At 41.9% G+C, this 17,649-nt stretch overlaps 1 protein-coding gene across 1 annotated transcript in view; it reads left to right on the forward strand.

Annotated features, from left to right (window-relative positions):
• The first annotated feature begins 1,983 nt into the window (after positions 1-1,983).
• The window catches only part of LOC149433894 (uncharacterized), a 63,169-nt gene continuing 47,503 nt past the window's right edge, over positions 1,984-17,649 (forward strand). Inside the window, exons 1-2 of the mRNA XM_089664314.1 lie at positions 1,984-2,194; positions 8,267-8,387. Coding sequence (XP_089520440.1) covers positions 2,179-2,194; positions 8,267-8,387 — 137 coding nt within the window. The 5' untranslated portion in view covers positions 1,984-2,178. The remainder of the gene's footprint in view (positions 2,195-8,266; positions 8,388-17,649) is intronic.

The raw sequence follows: 17,649 nt of genomic DNA on the forward strand, positions 1-17,649 counted from the left end.
TGGTGCCCAAAACTGAACTGCATATTCCAGATGAGGTATTACTAATGATTTGTACAGGGGTAATATGATATCTCTCTCTGGAGTCTATACCTCTTTTAATACAAGAGAGGATTTTGCTCGCTTTAGAAACCGCAGCTTGGCATTGCATGCCATTATTAAGCTTGTGATCTACCAGAACTCCCAGATCCTTCTCCACCATTGATTCCCCCAGTTGTACCCCCCTAGTATGTATGAAGCATGCATATTCTTAGCCCCCAAGTGCATAACCTTACATTTTATCAACATTAAACCTCATTTACCACATAGTTGCCCTATTAAACAGTGCATAGAGGTTGGCTAAGTTGGAGACATCCTGTAAGGACGATATTCCACTGCACAGCTTGATGTCATCTGCAAAGACTGAAATGGGATTTTTAATTCCAGATCCTATATCGTTTATAAATATATTAAAAAGTAAGGGTCCCAACACTGAACCTTGGGGTACACCACAACAACCTTAGACCATGCAGAGTGTGAATCATTAACCACTACTCTCTGAATACAATCTTTTAGCCAACTTTCTATCTATTGATGAAGACGACTTGCTTCAGAATGGGGAAGAAAGGGGATTTAAGTGACTTTGAACACGGCTTGGTTGTTGGTGCCAGACGGACTAGTCTTGGTATTTCAAAAACTGCTGATCTACTGGGATTTCATGCACAACCATCTCTAGGGTTTACAAAAAATATTCTAAAAAAGAGAAAATATCCAGTGAGTGGCAGTTCTGTGGAAGAAAATGCCTTGTTGATATCAGAGGAGAATAGGCAGACTGGTTCGAGATGATACAAAGGCAACAGTAACACAAATAACCACTTGTTACAACCAAGGTATGCAGAATACAATCTCTGAATGCAGAACACATCATATCTTGAAGCAAATGGGCTACAGCAGCAGAAGACCACATTGGGTGCCACTCCTGTCAGCTAAGAACAGGAAACGGAGGCTACAATTTTCACAGGCTCACCAAAATTGGACAATAGAAGATTGGAAAAACGTTGCCTGGTCTGATGAGTCTCGATTTCAGCTGCAACATTCAGATGGTAGGTTCAGAATTTGGCATAAACAGAATGAAACCAGCAACTGTGTGATGCTATCATGTCAATATGGACCAACATCTTTGAGGAATGTTTTCAACACCTTGTTGAATCTTTGCCACAAAGAATTAAGGCAGTTCAGAAAGTAAAAGGGGGTCCAACCCAATACCTAATACAGTGGCCAGTGAGTGTATATAAATAATAATCAAGTATTAAAATCATGTGATTTATCATTATACAGGATTTATATAGCACCTACAATTTGCGCAGCGCTTTACAAATGAAGGTAGACATTAGTTACAATTTGGTACAAGAGGAATCAGAGGGCCCTGCTCGTTAGCGCTTACAATCTAGGAGTAAGGGTTGAGTGATACAAATGGTAATAGCTGTGGGGGGGATGAGCTGATGGAGGAAATAAAAAGCAGTTTACTAGTTAAAAGCAGGATAGGCTTCTTTAAAGAGGATGGTTTTCAGGGATCGACTAAAGGTGGATAGAGTAGGCGATAGTCTGCTATATTGTTTAAGTATATAAATAAAAATACTGTAATGAGCAAGTATTTGAATAAAACTGTATTGATCAAATATAGAAACAATGATGCATTGCTCACGTACATATAAAAATAATATCCAAGTATAAAAACAATGCTGTATTGAACAAATATAGAAATCATTCTGTACTGATCAAGTATAAATGTAATGTATTGATCAAGCACTGAAATGATGCTGCATTGATCAAGTATAGAAATAATGTTGTATATTGATCAAGTTTTGTCCCCCCTTGCTGTGTCTGTGTGTTTGTGCAGTCCAGGCTCAAGGAGGGCTCTGCCATGTCCTTTATGTCTCCTCCCTAAGCTGTGACGTTGTCTCCTGACACAGAACCTTGTTCCTCCTCCCTTGCTTCTGCCTGTCTCTCGCTATCATCTGTCATCTCTGATCTTTGCTTCTCATCCCTTCCTGTGTGTCAGTCAGTCTTGGTGTGATCCTCTCCTTCTGCAGCTGTCTCTCCCCCCACCCCACATCTTAGCCTGTTCACCCTATCCCCTCCCCTCAGTCTCTCCTGTCTCATTATGTCTCCTCTGATCCCTACTGCCTCTCCAACTCTATCATGAGCTCCAAGAAAGGTGAGCACTTTAAGACCTGACAAGGGATGTGGGGGTGGGGGTGGGCATGCAACCGATTTACTAATAGCTGGGGGGTTATATATTATAGGGGTGGTTGTAGAATACCTCTGTTTACTTGTCCTTTTGCAATCTGGAGGGTGATGAGTTAATTCTGGTCTTCTATACACTACTAGTCTGGAAAAGCATCCATGTAAGGCAGTAGGTGACCCCTTATATAGCTCTATGTAATATAGGATCACCTAAACATAGCTGTATAGTGAATGATCAGTGCATGTGTTATATATATATTCATTCATTTGGCATGTGTGTCTATTTTTAGCACTGATCATTTGTTGCAGTAACTATGCTGACAAATATTTATGTGACCCATAGATGTATGGGTAAAAGTCAGTTTATGGAATATTATTGTCTTTATATTTTTTGACATAAAGTATTTTATGATTTTGAATATTGCCTAGGCACAGCCAGCTGTTTTTTAATACATCACATTGTGCTATAAAGGGATACTTACTTTTTCAATCAGTTGCATTTTGAGCTGGAAATGCTTATTTCTTATGCTCGGTTTTTCCTATAGTTTAGTATGTGGCACATTTTTGTCCACCTGATCACTTGGCAGCAGTAGAAAATGTTTTCTACTATGTTAGAGGAGATCTTCAACTTTGGCTCTAGGAGTTGATCACTCCAAAAGCTCTCCTATAATTATTTTCTGTTCTAATGCTTCATAGTGGTCATTAAAATGGAACGTCACCTAAAAAGGGAAGATCTGCTTTTTTTCCCTCTTCCCTTTTACTACTTTTGGAGTGTTTTTTTTCTTGGAGCGGATACCTATTTTTGACAGGTACCCACTCCACTTTTGAAGTTCACACCCCCCCTCCTTGCCCGCAACCTTCTGGAACATCTCATAGATCCCAGGAGGCTGTGTGTTAATTGAGAAAGCACAGCGCTAGTCATGCATGCACAGTAGGTAGCTGGTTGTGAAGCACCAGGAAGTCACAGCCGGCTTCCCAGATCCAAGACAGCTGCGCCAGGGACCCAAAAACCAGTGAATAACCAGCCCAGTTGAGGTCGGCACTGGATTTCTGGATTTGTAAGTGCATGTTTATTAAACAAAAGCCGTTACAGTATTTTTTCCTGCTGAATTTTATTTTTTTTTTCAAAGGTGAAGTAGCTTTTTCTCTTCCAAGCGATCTATAGCTTACAACCTCTTTGATTGATAGGACACACGCAGGGGAATAAATCTCGATCAATAGTTGGAAGATATCATCATAAGTTGTCAGTCAGATCTCTGTTGTCACCATGCAATATCATAATCTGATTGATCAGAATATGATCGAGTTCATGAACAAAGCATCTCGGTTTTTCTGATCAATACATTATCACCCTGGCCAATCAACTCAGTTAGATCAAATGTGGTCTAAATAAAAAAGAAGGGAAGCTAAAGTTGTTATAAATTCAAATGTTTTTTTTTTTTACCTTAATAAATTTTTACCTATTCTTAAATACTTACCTGAGCCCTCTCTCGATCCAGCATTGTCTCTGTTTGCAGCGCCACTACTCTCCTTTTCTAGTCTCACAGGAGACTCTGAGAGCAGCAGGAGCTTGCATGTGACTTTGCTGAGCCGTGCTAAATGTGTTTATGGATGCCTGGTTCAGGAGCATACCCAAACGGGTGCCCCCTTATCAGGGGGCGGACTGACAACTCATGGGGCCCCTGGGCAATAGGGGATCATGGGGCCCATGTGTCCTTGCCCAAACTCAAAAAAGCCTATGAAAAAGGTACCAGGGTCATCTCATGGGGCCACCTACTGACCCCGGGCCCTCGGGCAGTGCCCGAGTTTCCAAATGGTCAGTCCGCCCCTGCCCCTTATAGCACACAGCTTGTTGGCACTAGGAGAAGATGAGGTGCAGAGAGCACCAGCAGACGAGGTAAGCAGAGGCTCTGTGCAATGCCACTGCACAGAGCATGTGAGTAAAACTTGAAATAGCCTTTACAACCACTTTAAGTTATACCTATTTGACCGTTTGACGATCGTTTTTTTTTTTTATTTAAATATTTATTCATTTTTCATATAAAATACATATTTCATCATTACTCTCGATTAACATACAAAAACCATCAGTTATATCCAAACCATTAATTATATCCCTTTCTATCTTTATTCGCATTACCGCCCCTCCCCTATCTAATACCCCCACCCACCCTGAGAACCACCCCCCCACGAGTAAAACCACCCACTCTGCATTCCTCCGTTACATCTTTTCCTAGGTAATATATACTTTCACCTATCCCACTCTATTACTTCATATATTTGACCACAAAATCTTCCCATTTTCCCCACCTCCTGTAGTATAACCCCATCTTGTCTTCTTGTATATAATACAATTTCTCCATCCTACATATCTGGTTTACTCTTTCCACCCAATCCTCTTCTCTCGGCACCTCTGATCTATGCCAAAACTTAGGTATCAGGCCCTTTGCCGCATTCAGGTAGTACCATATACCCGAATCCTTGTATTTATTCACCGATAGCTCTGTGCTATGTAGTAGACACACCTCTGGGTCCAATCCTATCTTTGTCTCAGAGATTATCCCAATTAAATAAACCATTGTCTCCCAAAAACCTTGGATCTTTGGGCACTCCCACCATATATGATATAGTGTACCTATCCTTCCACACCCCTGCCAACACTCTGGTGTATTTTCCCCACTCATCTTATATTCAACGTTTGGTGCAATGTGACATCTTGTTAAACACTTATAGGTTACCTCCACCTCTCTCATGCTTATATTCTCGTGTGTTAGTCTATATATTTTCCTTTGTTTATCTTCATCTATCTCTATTTCCAAATCCCTTTCCCATTTTACTATATACATTGGCTTTGTGTGTGTATCTAACTCAGTGAGAATCTTATAAACTTTTGTCGTGTCCCGTTTCCCATCTCCTTGTGATTTCAACAGCCTCTCAAACAGATTCCAATCCTTTCTCAATGGCAAAGGTTTCGGAAGATTCCCAAAAAAAAGTGTTTTAATTGGTGATATCTCCACTCGTCTATCTTAATGAAAAGTTCCCTTTTGTCCTTTTTCAAATCCTTAAGTGTTCTCAATTCCTGTCCTTCCATAATATCCCTCAGTTGAATATCCTCCTTTTTAAACCATTTTCCTGTGCTCTCCTCCCTACCTGGAGGGAAATACTCCGTGTTCCTCAATGACATTAATTGTGAATTAAAATCCCATTTCATAAACTTGTGCAATTTATCCCAAACCTTTAAAACATTTAATGTATAAACACTTGTGGTATCTTTTAATCCTCTATATTGTGTTGGTACCCATATGATTTTACTCAAGTTAACTCCGCTCAATTCATTTTCAATCTTGACCCACCGTTTCCCCTCAGGATTATGTGTCCAGTCATAAATTCTTGCTAGAACTACTGCTCTATAATACCTCTTAATATCTGGCACTCACAATCCTCCCTTCTCTTTATTTCTACTCAATAACTCATAAGATATTCTAGGTTTTTTATTTTTCCATATATATCTTGTTAACATCTTTTTAATTACCTTGAAAAAAGCCTCCGGAAGTTTAACTGGAATCATCTGGAATTTATACAGGATTTTAGGTACAATTACCATTTTTATCAGATTTATACGCCCTATCCAAGACGGATTTCTTCCTCCCAATTTCCTTAATTCCTCCTTGATCTCATTTAAAAGTGAGATATAATTTGATTTATACAAGTTCGTATATGAAGCAGTAAGTTTAACCCCTAGATATTTTATCTCTCTATCTTTCCATATAAAAGGGAATTCTTTTTGTATCTTTTCTTTTTCACTATTTGGAAGATTTACATTTAAGATCTCAGTTTTTGTTGGGTTGATTTTCAGATTTGATAGCTCCCCATAATCCTTTAAGCTCTTCATTAAGTTTGGGAGTGTTATTCCCACGTAGAGCAACAGGTCATCCGCAAAGGCTGCTACTTTATGCTCAATTCCTCCTATCTGTATTCCTTTTTATGTCCATATTCTTCCTAATTGTTGCCAGTAAAGGTTCCAATGATAATGAATACAACAATGGGGACCGTGGACATCGCTGTCTTGTTCCATTTGACATCCCAATAGGTTCCGACCTCTCTCCATTAACCACAATAACCGCAGAGGGATTTCTATACAGTTTTCCTATCCACTCTCTCATTCTAACTCCCAATCCTAGAGTCTCCAGAGTGTCCATCATAAAGCTCCAATCTACTCTATCAAATGCCTTTTCAGCATCGATCAAAAGCACCACTACCGGAGTTTTCCCCTTCTTAGCTTTCTGGATAAGCAACAAAGTTCTCAACCCATTATTTCTACCCTCCCTCCCTGGTACAAATCCTACCTGATCCCCCTGGATCCATTCTGGCATTAAATCTTTCAACCTATTTGCTAAAACCTTTGCATATAACTTAGTGTCTATGTTCAAAAGTGAGATTGGTCTATAGCTAGAGCACTGAGAAACATCCTTCCCTTCCTTTTGAATAAGCGCCACATGGGCCCGAATAGTTGCCATTTCTTGCTTTATTGTTTTGTCCAAACTTTTAAACATTTCTGTCATCTCTTTTTTTATTCGGTACACGTAGTTCACTTATAGATTCTTTCTTCTCCATAATACCTACTATTTGTTGACTACAGCTACTATTCATGTCCAATGATAATCTCGGGCTATTTTCCAGACTAGTTTCCATTTCACCCTTTTCACTGCCGCCTTGGGACCTTTCTGGGGTAACGTTTCCCTGGGATGTGTATTTTTTGATCGCACCAGTTTGGGGCCCTTTGACCCCGCTTCCTTTAACTCCTTTGTTCTTCATATCCTCTATAGGTCTTATTCTCTTCTATATACTCGGGATAGGTAAATGCTAAATGTCTATATTCGTGTCCCAGCCTTGCTTTACTATTTGTCCATTTACTTTTACTTTTATGGGTCCTCTTAATCCTCTTCTCTTCTCCACTTCTTCATGACCCTTGGGAATCCCCCCTCCTCTCCTTCACCTATTGCTCTTCTATACACTATAGTATGGCAGTTAGCACACAACAAGCCCTGGCCGCTCTCACTCACCCTCCTCTTTCTTCTTTTTCTGCGAGGCGGCTCCGGGCTTCAGGTGTAGGGCTCTCCTGAGTAAATCCGTCCTTAGGGGGATTCCTCTGGATCTCTTGCTCTTCTCTTTTAAATCCCCGTTTTTATTAGGGGTCCATCCATGGAGAGCAAGCTGGGTCTCATGGGTCCACTTCAAACCGGACCGCAAGCCGGGGATCAAGGTCAGGAGTAGACCAGCACCTCCTTCTCTTCTCAAGAAGCCGGCTGGCTTCTTTTCCTCCCAGTGCTCCCCTGCACCAGACCACGTGGTCATGCCGTGTCACCTCATCTCCCAGCAACCGGCTCTGCGTCCCGTATAGCCCCGGGGGGGATTAATCTCTGTCTCCACCTCCCAGACTCTCACGTCCCCGGCTCTCTTGCTCTCTCCGCCGAGTCCTTCCGCTCTCCGGTAAGTCTCACCCCACTTTTCCTACATCAGGAGGGCCCTTGGGGAGGTCGGGTAGCGGAGCCTGACTGAGAGCTACTACCTCGCGCTCTCCTCAGCCGCCATGTTCAGGCTCCTCCCCCCTCAGATACGTGCTCCGTTTGACGATCGTTTTGATCATATCACACGATTGGATAATCTGAATCAATCCTATTACCCTCAGAAGGTCAGGAAGGATTTTTTTCCCCTGCTTGAGCAAATTGGAGCATGGATCCACTGTGGGTTCAGGGTTCAGTATATGGAGTTTTTTTTTTTAAATTTCTCTTTCAATTTAATTTTTTTTCTATTGCTTGTCTTTTTTTTAACCAGGCTATGTCATAAAGTCAAAGTGTGTATGGCCACCATTAGGTTTTTCATAAATTGAATGTAGTGGTCAGTATCAATCTATATGGCCATCTTTAGAAGCCTATTGACATAACAGACCAAACACCTGTTCATGACTTGCATGTTGAATTCTGTCTTGTGACCATTACCCTCTATAACAGGATTTGTCTTCACTTGCCACTGTGTTTCTTAGTTTCAAGCAACAGTCAAGGAAAGAAGAGTAAAAAGAAGCAAAGAAGGCAAAAAAAGAATGTTGAGAGTGAGATACTCAGGATTCCGGAGCCATGCAGCCCCAGCATAGACAGCCAGCCTGGGTGAGTGGTCAGGCCATCTCACTGATTACTTGGCAATTTGCTAATTTGTTGCATGGGAACTGATAAAATTTCTATTAGCATGTCTGATCTCATAAAAAAAAATATATGTTTAGTTATTGCAGTAGAAGAATAAATAAGCTTAGGTACAGTACTCAAATTAGGCCCAATAATTATATGTTCGGGAATTAATATTTGTTCAAATTGACATTGTACTTATGGCCTTCATTTCATAGTTTAAAGTGATTGTAAAGCATTTTTTTATTGTTTAATTAAAATAACAAAGGCGTTATACTTACCTGCTCTGTGCAATGGTGCAAACGTCTTCTGGGGTTTTTCTCTTCTGTGTCTGTGTGTCATAGCTCTTGCTATGGGGCAGATGTGTGGGCTTGCTCCCAAGCTGGGGTATGTGAGTCTACAGGCACACAGTGTGATTTGGCTTCAACCCCCCAATCCCTCCTGATAGGATTTAACTGACAGCAGCAGGAGCCAATAGCAGTGAGAGGAGAAGAGATGCTGCAGAGGGCACAACTCTGGGTCGAGATTGGATTCAGATAAGTGTTTAAGGGAGGGCTGAGGGGGAGCTGCTATTTAAAGGTTTTTTACCTTAATGCAGATAATGCATTAAGATGATAAATAAAAATTAGGTCCTTTTTAAGCTCTACTGTATGGTTATAGCAGTTGTGTTGTGGTGTGTGTGACCACAGCATAACTCTGTGTGTTTGTGACTGTCTGGAGGATCAGAGTGGAGAGCAATGACTGATAATCAATGCTCTCTGCAGACCTAGCACAGAGCGCTTAACGGTCATGGGATCGTTCAGTTATTGGGTTTAGAGCCGACGTGGGACAGCTGCAGCATTACACCAATGCTGCAGCAAAGAGGTGAGTATGGTGAGTTTATTTTTTTATAAACCCCAAAGTTCTTCTATAAAGCCCAACGCTGTAACATGTAAGTGCTGGTCTAATCAACATACCACTCTGAGCCCTGGCTGAATGATGACACATGCCCAGGTCATTGACAGCAAGGGCTCACAGGAAGGGGTTGGATGCCATTGGGCATCATTCAACCCAGAAGTGAGCCGATGACCAGCGATGCAGAATGAGGCACTGGAGAAGGTGAGTAGTACTATTTTAAGATTTGATTTTCTGTAATGCAATGAATGGAAAGAATAAAGTACAGCGAACGCTGCAGTCTTACAGGTCCTATGCTGACTTCCCTTCTGACCACAGAGGGTTGCATTCTCAGCACTGCTGCCATGTATTTTTTTCTGCCCTACTTCTTTGCCTCGTCTAATCAGAGAATGCCTTGTACTGTGAATGAGCTAGCAACCCCCTGTGGTTGGGCGAGCAACCCCCTGTGGTCACTATGCATAAAAGAAGTTACACAAGACCCAGAGTAAGGTTGCAGTGACTACTACAGTAAATGTTGGCTTGCCCAGTGGCCCTGCTGGTATGAGAAATTGCCTAATTACTTGGTCCAAGCGAGATCAATGTAATGTAGCAATAAAGATACCTGGACTTCTACTTTAAAGTGGTTGTAAACCTCAGACATGAAATCTGAACAAAGCACATTCTTCTATGCTGTGTACTTGCCTCTATCCAAAGCAATTAGTGTGATTTCACTTGCTGCCTTGTTCCTTTGTTATCAGCATAAGTCACTTATGACGGGAAGTGAAAAAAAAGGTGACGGGAGGAGAGCTCCAGCACACAGCCTGTGGAGGGTTTTGTGTCCCTTCCCTCCAATCAGGGCTTAGAGATACCCTCACAGAGATCTGCACTGGTCCCCACTCCCTGCTGCTAGAGCTGGGAAAGAAATCTTTTGATCTGTGTGTTTTTTGCAAGATCTACAGAAAAGAGACTGCAGACAAATAGGTACAAGTTATGTAGGAGAGTTTGTTTCATGTGTGTGCGTGTATCGTCTGAGGCCAGTCACTTCACTGGGTGTATGTGAGTGTTTACAACCACTTTAAGGTCCCATGCACATCAGCACATTAGCACATTCTGCTCCATTGTGGTAAGTCACACGTTAATGTGTGTTATGTTAAAACAAAACAACAGATCTTCTGTTTCTGCAGCATTTTAATTAGTGCAGCACCCAGTAGTGCTTTACTCTGCATTGTGGTACTTGCAATAGGAAGATGCACTTGGGGGGGGGGGGGGCTTTCAGAATGAATGGCACCATCACGTTACTGCTGTGCACTGGCATAAATGTTTCTTATTTAACCACCTGCCCTCCAGAGTATTTACCCCCCTTCCTGGCCAGGCCATTTTTTGCGTTACATTAACTGACAATTGCATGGTCATGCAACGCTGCACCTAAAAAAAAAAAAATTTAATTTTTGTCATTTTTTTCCCCCACAAATAGAGCTTTCTTTCGGTGGAATTTGATCTCCTGTGCGTTTTTATTTTTTGCACTATAAACAAAAAAGTCCGACAATTTTGAGAAAAAAACACAATATTTTTTACATTTTGCTATTACACATGTTCAATAAAAAATGTTATAAATCAAATTTCGTCATAAATTTAGGCCAAAATGTATTTTGTTACATGTCTTTGCTAAAAAAAATTCCCAATACGTGTAAATTAACTAGTAATGGCGGTGATCAGCGACTTATAGCGGGACTGCGGTGGGCATTCTGACACTGGGGGAACTGACTTGGTGTCACTGACCTCTCCAGTGACACCAATACAGTGATCAGTGCTGATAAAAAGCACTGACATTGTATTAATGGCACTGGGCAGGAAGGGGTTAACATATGTGGCGATCAAAGGGTTGACTGTGTGCTGTATGTGTTTTACTATGGGGCTGTGTCTGTGCTTTCCCGTGTAAGCACACTGCTTTGTATGGCTCTGCTAGGCAGAGCCATACAAAGCAGTGTGCTGGAGCTGACATGGGAGAGAACTGTATTGTTTACATACAGTTCTCTCCCCCCCATCTCTATTACTCGGCAATGACCGGGTGCCGGCAAGTAATCTCCGACTGGCACCCAGAGATTGACAGCCAAGGCCGCGAATGGCGGCACAGGTAGGGTCCGCGCTCGCCCCTTACCCATAAATGCAAACTCACGTATATATACATGATTTTGTGTACCCCTGCCACTCTGTACCAGTATTTATGCTATAGAGCGGCGGTAAAGCGGTTAAAGGCTGTAATCTGAGTAGGCCTTGATCATTATACTGTCCTTGTGCACTTTGACTGCACATGTTCCTCAAGCTAGTGTTTGTGAAGTGGTTTCTGATGGTCTGGATCTACACACTGGAACTCTTACACTTGATCCCAACCCCCACAGGCTGGCAGCTGCTGTGTATTTATAACCCTGACACTGCTTCCAATCTATCTGTGAGCTGTGAAATCATCACAGTCCCATTCAGAGCTTGGGGCCAAGAAGCATGTTGTAGTCTCAATACTGTAGTCTTTACTTGTATATATGGTTCCACAATGTACAATGGACCATGTTCTAGAAATGACAGGTCTATGATTATATGAACAGTGCTGCTGAATAGAATAGATAATGTCATGTAGGAGGCTTGTACTGTGTCTGCCAGTGCTGTACTCTGTATGCTCTCAGTATAGAGGCTGGTGAGTGATGGTGAGTGATGCTGGAGAATCTGGATCCGCTCTTCTGTCATTCTCAGCTTGATAAGTTTTGATGTTTTTCTCAAAATGGAATTTTATTCACAAAATAAAAACGTGTGAACAGACAGGCGTTTTTATATAGAAGAGACATATTGGGGGTTATTTACTAAAGCTGGCGAGTGCAAAATCAGTCTCACTTCTCTGTAGAAACCAATCAGCTTCTGATCTCAGCTTGTTCAATTAAGATTTGGCAATAAAACCTGGAAGCTGATTGGTTTCAATGCAGAAGTGAGCCTGATGTTGCACTCTTCAGCTTTAGTAAATAAACCTGAATATGTTTCTACTGCATTGAAGTATCCTTACCTACTTGTTCGTAGGGTCGGTTCATACCTGAAATACACAGTCACATGGTCCACGTTCCTGTGCAATTCAGTGCTTTGTGATTTTCAGCCCATTCATTTGAATGAGCTGAAACCACATTGGATAGCACCAAAAATAATGTATTTAGTACTTTTCAACAATGCACTGACCTCAATGCACTGTATAATTTGGAGACTATGTGGCAAATTACGTTTAATATCGATAAGTGTAAAGTTATTCACTTGGGGGCTAAATATATGCATGCATCAAACATTCTAAGGGGAGAACAGTTAAGAGAATCAATGGTGGAAAAGGATCTGGGAGTTCTGGTGAATCATATGCTTAATAATAGCATGCAGTGTCAAGCTGCGGTTTCCAAAGTGTATGAAATCCTTTCTAGTAATGAAAGAGATATGGACTGCAGAAAGAGAGATACCATTTTACCCCTGTACAAATCATTAGTAAGACCTTGTGTGGAGTATGCAGTTCAAGCGGAGTTCCAGCTGAATAAAAAGTTAAATAAAAGTCAGCAGCTACAAAAACTGTAGCTGCTGACTTTTAAAATACCGACACTTACCTGTTCCTCAGTCCAACGGTGTGCTCACCACCGCTGGTTTCACCGGCCGTCTTCTCTCCCTGGCGCCGGCATCTTTATTGTGGGCATCTAGCTGTGACACAGCTTGCGGCTTCACAGCCGGGTGCCCACTGTGCATGCGTGAGAAGCTCTGCGCTTCCTAAATGGTCCCCTAGTCTTCTGGGACCTGTCACGTGTCCCAGAAGACTACGGGGAGGGAGGGTGAGAGGACAACTTCCGCATCCGAATGCCTAGGTGATCGGAGCAGATGAGATGTGGGAGCGAATTCCTGTCAAATTCGGTACCTGCTCCCCCCCCGCTCCTCAAAGGTTCAATCCCTAATGGGGAGCGGGGGAAAAAGCATTATAGCGGAACTTCCCCGTTTGGGTGGAACTCCACTTTAACCACCTCCCGTCCGGCCGTTGTATATAAACAGCCGGACGGTGGCAGTGCATGGTTGGGTGGCTGTTTATGAATGGCCTCCCCTCCCTCTGCTTGTGCACTCTCCCTGGGAGCGCACAGCACCACGATCCGGTGCCCGATCATCGTACTGGACCTCTCTGCGAGGTCCCGATCATGTGATCACTGATTGGCCAATCCGTAATCACATGCAGAGTAGTAAGCAAGATGTCACTTCTGACATCATTGCTTACTACGTGTGAAATCTGTGAATGATCACAGAGGTCACATGGTAAAAGGCTATTCACAACAGCCTTGTACCATGTGACAAGCTGTGACCAATCACAGCTCACACAGTAGTTGCAGAATGCAGCCAGAGAGAAGGAGAAATTATTGCTTTTACAGCCTTTATGGGTGTAAAAGCAATCGGTGTAAAAAAAAAAAAATCTTCATCACCCCCCACAAGTAGTGCTGTGTCACTATGGTGACACTGTACTGCTAGGGTGACAGTATGTTAAAAAAAAAACATAAATAATAATATAAAAAAAAAAATAAAAATGTAAAAAAAAAATGTTCAAAAATTATAGTTTTTGGTTATAAACTAATTTGGATTTTTCTTTTTACTAAAAAGATAACAGAATAAATTTTGGCCAAGATTTATGATGAAATATTATTTATTTGCAAAATTTTATAAGAAAAACATTTATAAAAAATTCATATGGGTACAGTGTTGCATGACTGCGCAATTGTCAAAGTGTGATAGCGCTGAAAGCTGAAAATTGGCCTGGACAGGAAGGGGGTAAAAGTGTCCGGACTGGAAGTGGTTAAGTTTTAGGCACCAGTTCACAAAAAGGATATTGGGAACTGGATAAAGTACAGAGAAGGGCAACCAAACTGATAAGAGGAGCTTAGCTATGAGGAAAGATTAGAGGAACTGAATTTATTCTCTTAAGAAGAGGAGATTAACTTCTTGCTGACCAGCCACTGTAGAAATACGGCACCACTTTAAAACGTGCTTTTGCAAAACAGGTAGGGGGCGCGCGTGAGGCGCGCCACCGCCCTACCTGCGCCGCCGATCGTGGCCGCAGGTGTCAATCGCTGTGTCACGGCCGGTCATTACCTGCCGTGTCCCAGCGATCAGCGGCAATCACTGACAGAGCACGGCTGCAGTGTTTGCAGTGCACCTCTGCTTTCTGTCAGTTCCCTGTCAGCTCCTGACATGCTGATCAGGAGAGAAGAGTTTATCTCTCCAGATCAGCGTGTTCCCATGCAGTACACACCCCCGCCCCCTAGTAAAACACTCCCCTCACACAGTTAACCCTTTCATTGAATAAAAAAGTTAACCCCTTCCTCCCCAGTGCCATTAGTACAGTGTCAGTGTTTTTTTTTTTGCACTGATCACTGTATTGGTGTCACTAGGGATGTCAGTGACTCCAAGTCAGTTCCCCCCCAGTGTCAGAATGTCCGCCGCAGTCCTGCCATAAGTCGCTGATCGCTGCCATAAGTCACTGATCGCCGCCATAAGTCGCTGATCGCCGCCATTATTAGTATAAAATTTTTTTAAAATCCCAGTATCTTTCCCGTCATTTGTAAGCATTATAACTTTCACGTAAACCAATTAATTTATTTAAATTGGAGTGTTTTTTTTTAGCAAAGACACGTCGCAGAATGCATTTTGGCGAAAATTTATGACAAAATTTGATTTTTAAATTTTTTTACTGGACATGTTTTATAGCAAAAAGTCCAAAATATCGTTTTTTTTTCTCAAAATTGTCAGCCTTTTTTTTTTCTATAGCGCAAAAAATAAAGGCACAGGCGATCAAATACTGCCGAAAGAAAGCTCAATTCGTGGGGGAAAAAAAAACACGTAAATTTAATTCGGGTGCAGTGTTGCATGACCACGCAATTGTCAGTTAAAGTAACGCAGCGACGTAAAACAAACCTTTTCTGTAACCGCTTCCAGACCACCCTATAGCTGAAATACTGCTACAGGGCGGCATGGGTGCGCAAAATCACACACACACACACACACATATATATATATATATATATATATATATATATATATATACATACATGATTTGCACTCCCATGGTTTTCACGCCGCTCCCAGATAGCGTCAGATTGCCCATCAGTACACCAGTCATCACATTTAACCCCTTGATTGCCAGGAGCACGCTCATGTACAATAAACCTCCATTGCTAGTATAGTGTCTGAACGGGTCAATATCTTTGATCAAATCAGCACTATACCAGCGTTCATATTAGTATAGCGTCCCCAAAAATGCAGCGTTAGTGGGATCAGCCCCGGCACCTGCCAGCACCTGCGTTTAGCCCCTACGCTTACCCCCCCCCTTCTCCCCCAGCAAATGCAGTGTCAGTGAGATCCCTGTCACTTGATACATTGCACACAAAACTGCAGTGTTCGCAGAATCAGGCCTGATCTCTGTTAGCACTTGCCGGTAAATTTTGATGACTCTCATATGCAGCAGAGTGCCAGTACTAGTGCCGCTCTACCTTTTGGTGAACTGGCGAGTACCAGCAGTCTAGTACATCTTGGTCTTTCACATACCTCCTTGATTTTTGGAGCTGTTTTTCACGGAATATCTGTATGCGTTGATTGTGGATCAAAGCAATTTATATGCACAACAATTTATCGCCGCCAACCCAAATTCAAACCTTGCCAGACCATTCGCATGGAAACTTATTACGGTTTTCGAATTTACATTTTTTTTGGGCCTAACCCTCAACATGGGCATTACTAAAAGAAATGAATTGCCGTTGTATTGGTCCGCAGACCCGATTCATCATATGCCCGTGTTCTCTGCTGCCATGGCCAGGCATAGATATGAGAGTATAATGTGTTTTATGCATTTCAACGACAATACACTCTGTCATCCTCGAGGTGACCCTGAATTTGACTGGCTCCACAAAATTCAGCCCCTCGCAAATCACCTTAACCAAAAATTTGCAGATGTCTATACTCCCCAGCAAAACATCTGCGTTGATGAGTCCCTCATTAATTTTTCTGGCCGCCTTGCATTCAAACAATTTCTCCCCTTCAAGCGAGCCAGATATGGGGTCAAGATGTAGAAGACCTGTGAGAGGGCAACAGGCTATACTTATAAGTTTTGGATTTACGAGGGAAAAGATAGTCACGTGGAGCCCCCCGGATGCCCAGACTACATGGGGAGCAGTGGCAAGATAGTTTGGGACTTGGTGTGATCCTTTTTCCATATGGGGTACCACTGATACGTGGACAATTTTTATTCAAGCGAGCCACTATATAGACATTTGTTCAATCTTTGAACTGGCGCTTGTGGCAAAGTGTGACCTAATGTGTGCCCACTATTAGAAGTGGGTGGATGTAGGGCGGTATATTCTAATGGTGTGCATACCACACACTTTTTCTGGCAGAGATTTCTTCTCATTTTTGTCATTCAGTCCACAGGCTGCATACAAAAAAAGAACATAGTATATATACCCAACAAGGACCAGCAACGTACTGGTACATCACTGGACTTTGAATGGTTATACCAGGATGATGCCTACAGATGCAGGCAATTCTAGTGGCTAATTAGCTACAGGATTGCTTTTACAAGCAGCGGGAGAAAACGATGAAAAAAACAAAAACATATTTTTTTTCTATTTTTTTTATATTTCAAAACCTTGTTAGAAAAAATTAGATCTGCAAAATACTCACAATGCCTCCTTAAATTCCTTGAGGTGTCTACTTTCCAGAAAGGGGTCATTTGGGGGGGTTTGGTGCTATCCTGGCATGTCAGGGCCTTCGAAACTGTGATAGGTAGTGAAGTGTAATGAGGAAGTTACGCACCTTCAGGCTTTCAAATGGTCATTGGATTTCAGGCTCCTGTATGTGGCTTCCAAAGAGTCTCACACACTTGGTATCCCCATACTCGGTAGAAGTAGCAGAATGTATTTTGGGGTGTAATTCCACATATACCCATGGCTTGTGCGAGAAATAAATCATTTAAATGACAACTTTGTGTAAAAAAGAAAAAAAAAAGAAAAAGTTTTTGTCATTTTCCAGAAACTTGTGGAAAAAAAAAAATCTTCCATGGACTCAATATGCCTCTCAGCAGATAGCTTAGGGTGTCTACTTTCTGAAAAGGGGTCATTTGAGGGTGTTTGTACTATCCTGGTATTTTAGCACCTCAAGAAATGTGATAAGCAGTCAGAAAGTAAAAGCTGTGTAAATTCCATTATCTATACCATATTTTGTAGATGCTATAACTTTCACACAAAGCAATCAATATACACTTATTGGGAATTTTTTAACCAAAAACATGTAGCAGAATACATTTTGGCCTAAATTTATGACGAAATTTTAGTTT

The sequence above is a fragment of the Staurois parvus genome, unplaced genomic scaffold, assembly GCF_062004578.1.
Source record: "Staurois parvus isolate SC_StPar_1 unplaced genomic scaffold, SC_StPar_1.0 ptg001881l, whole genome shotgun sequence".
NCBI classification, from domain to species: Eukaryota; Metazoa; Chordata; class Amphibia; order Anura; family Ranidae; genus Staurois; species Staurois parvus.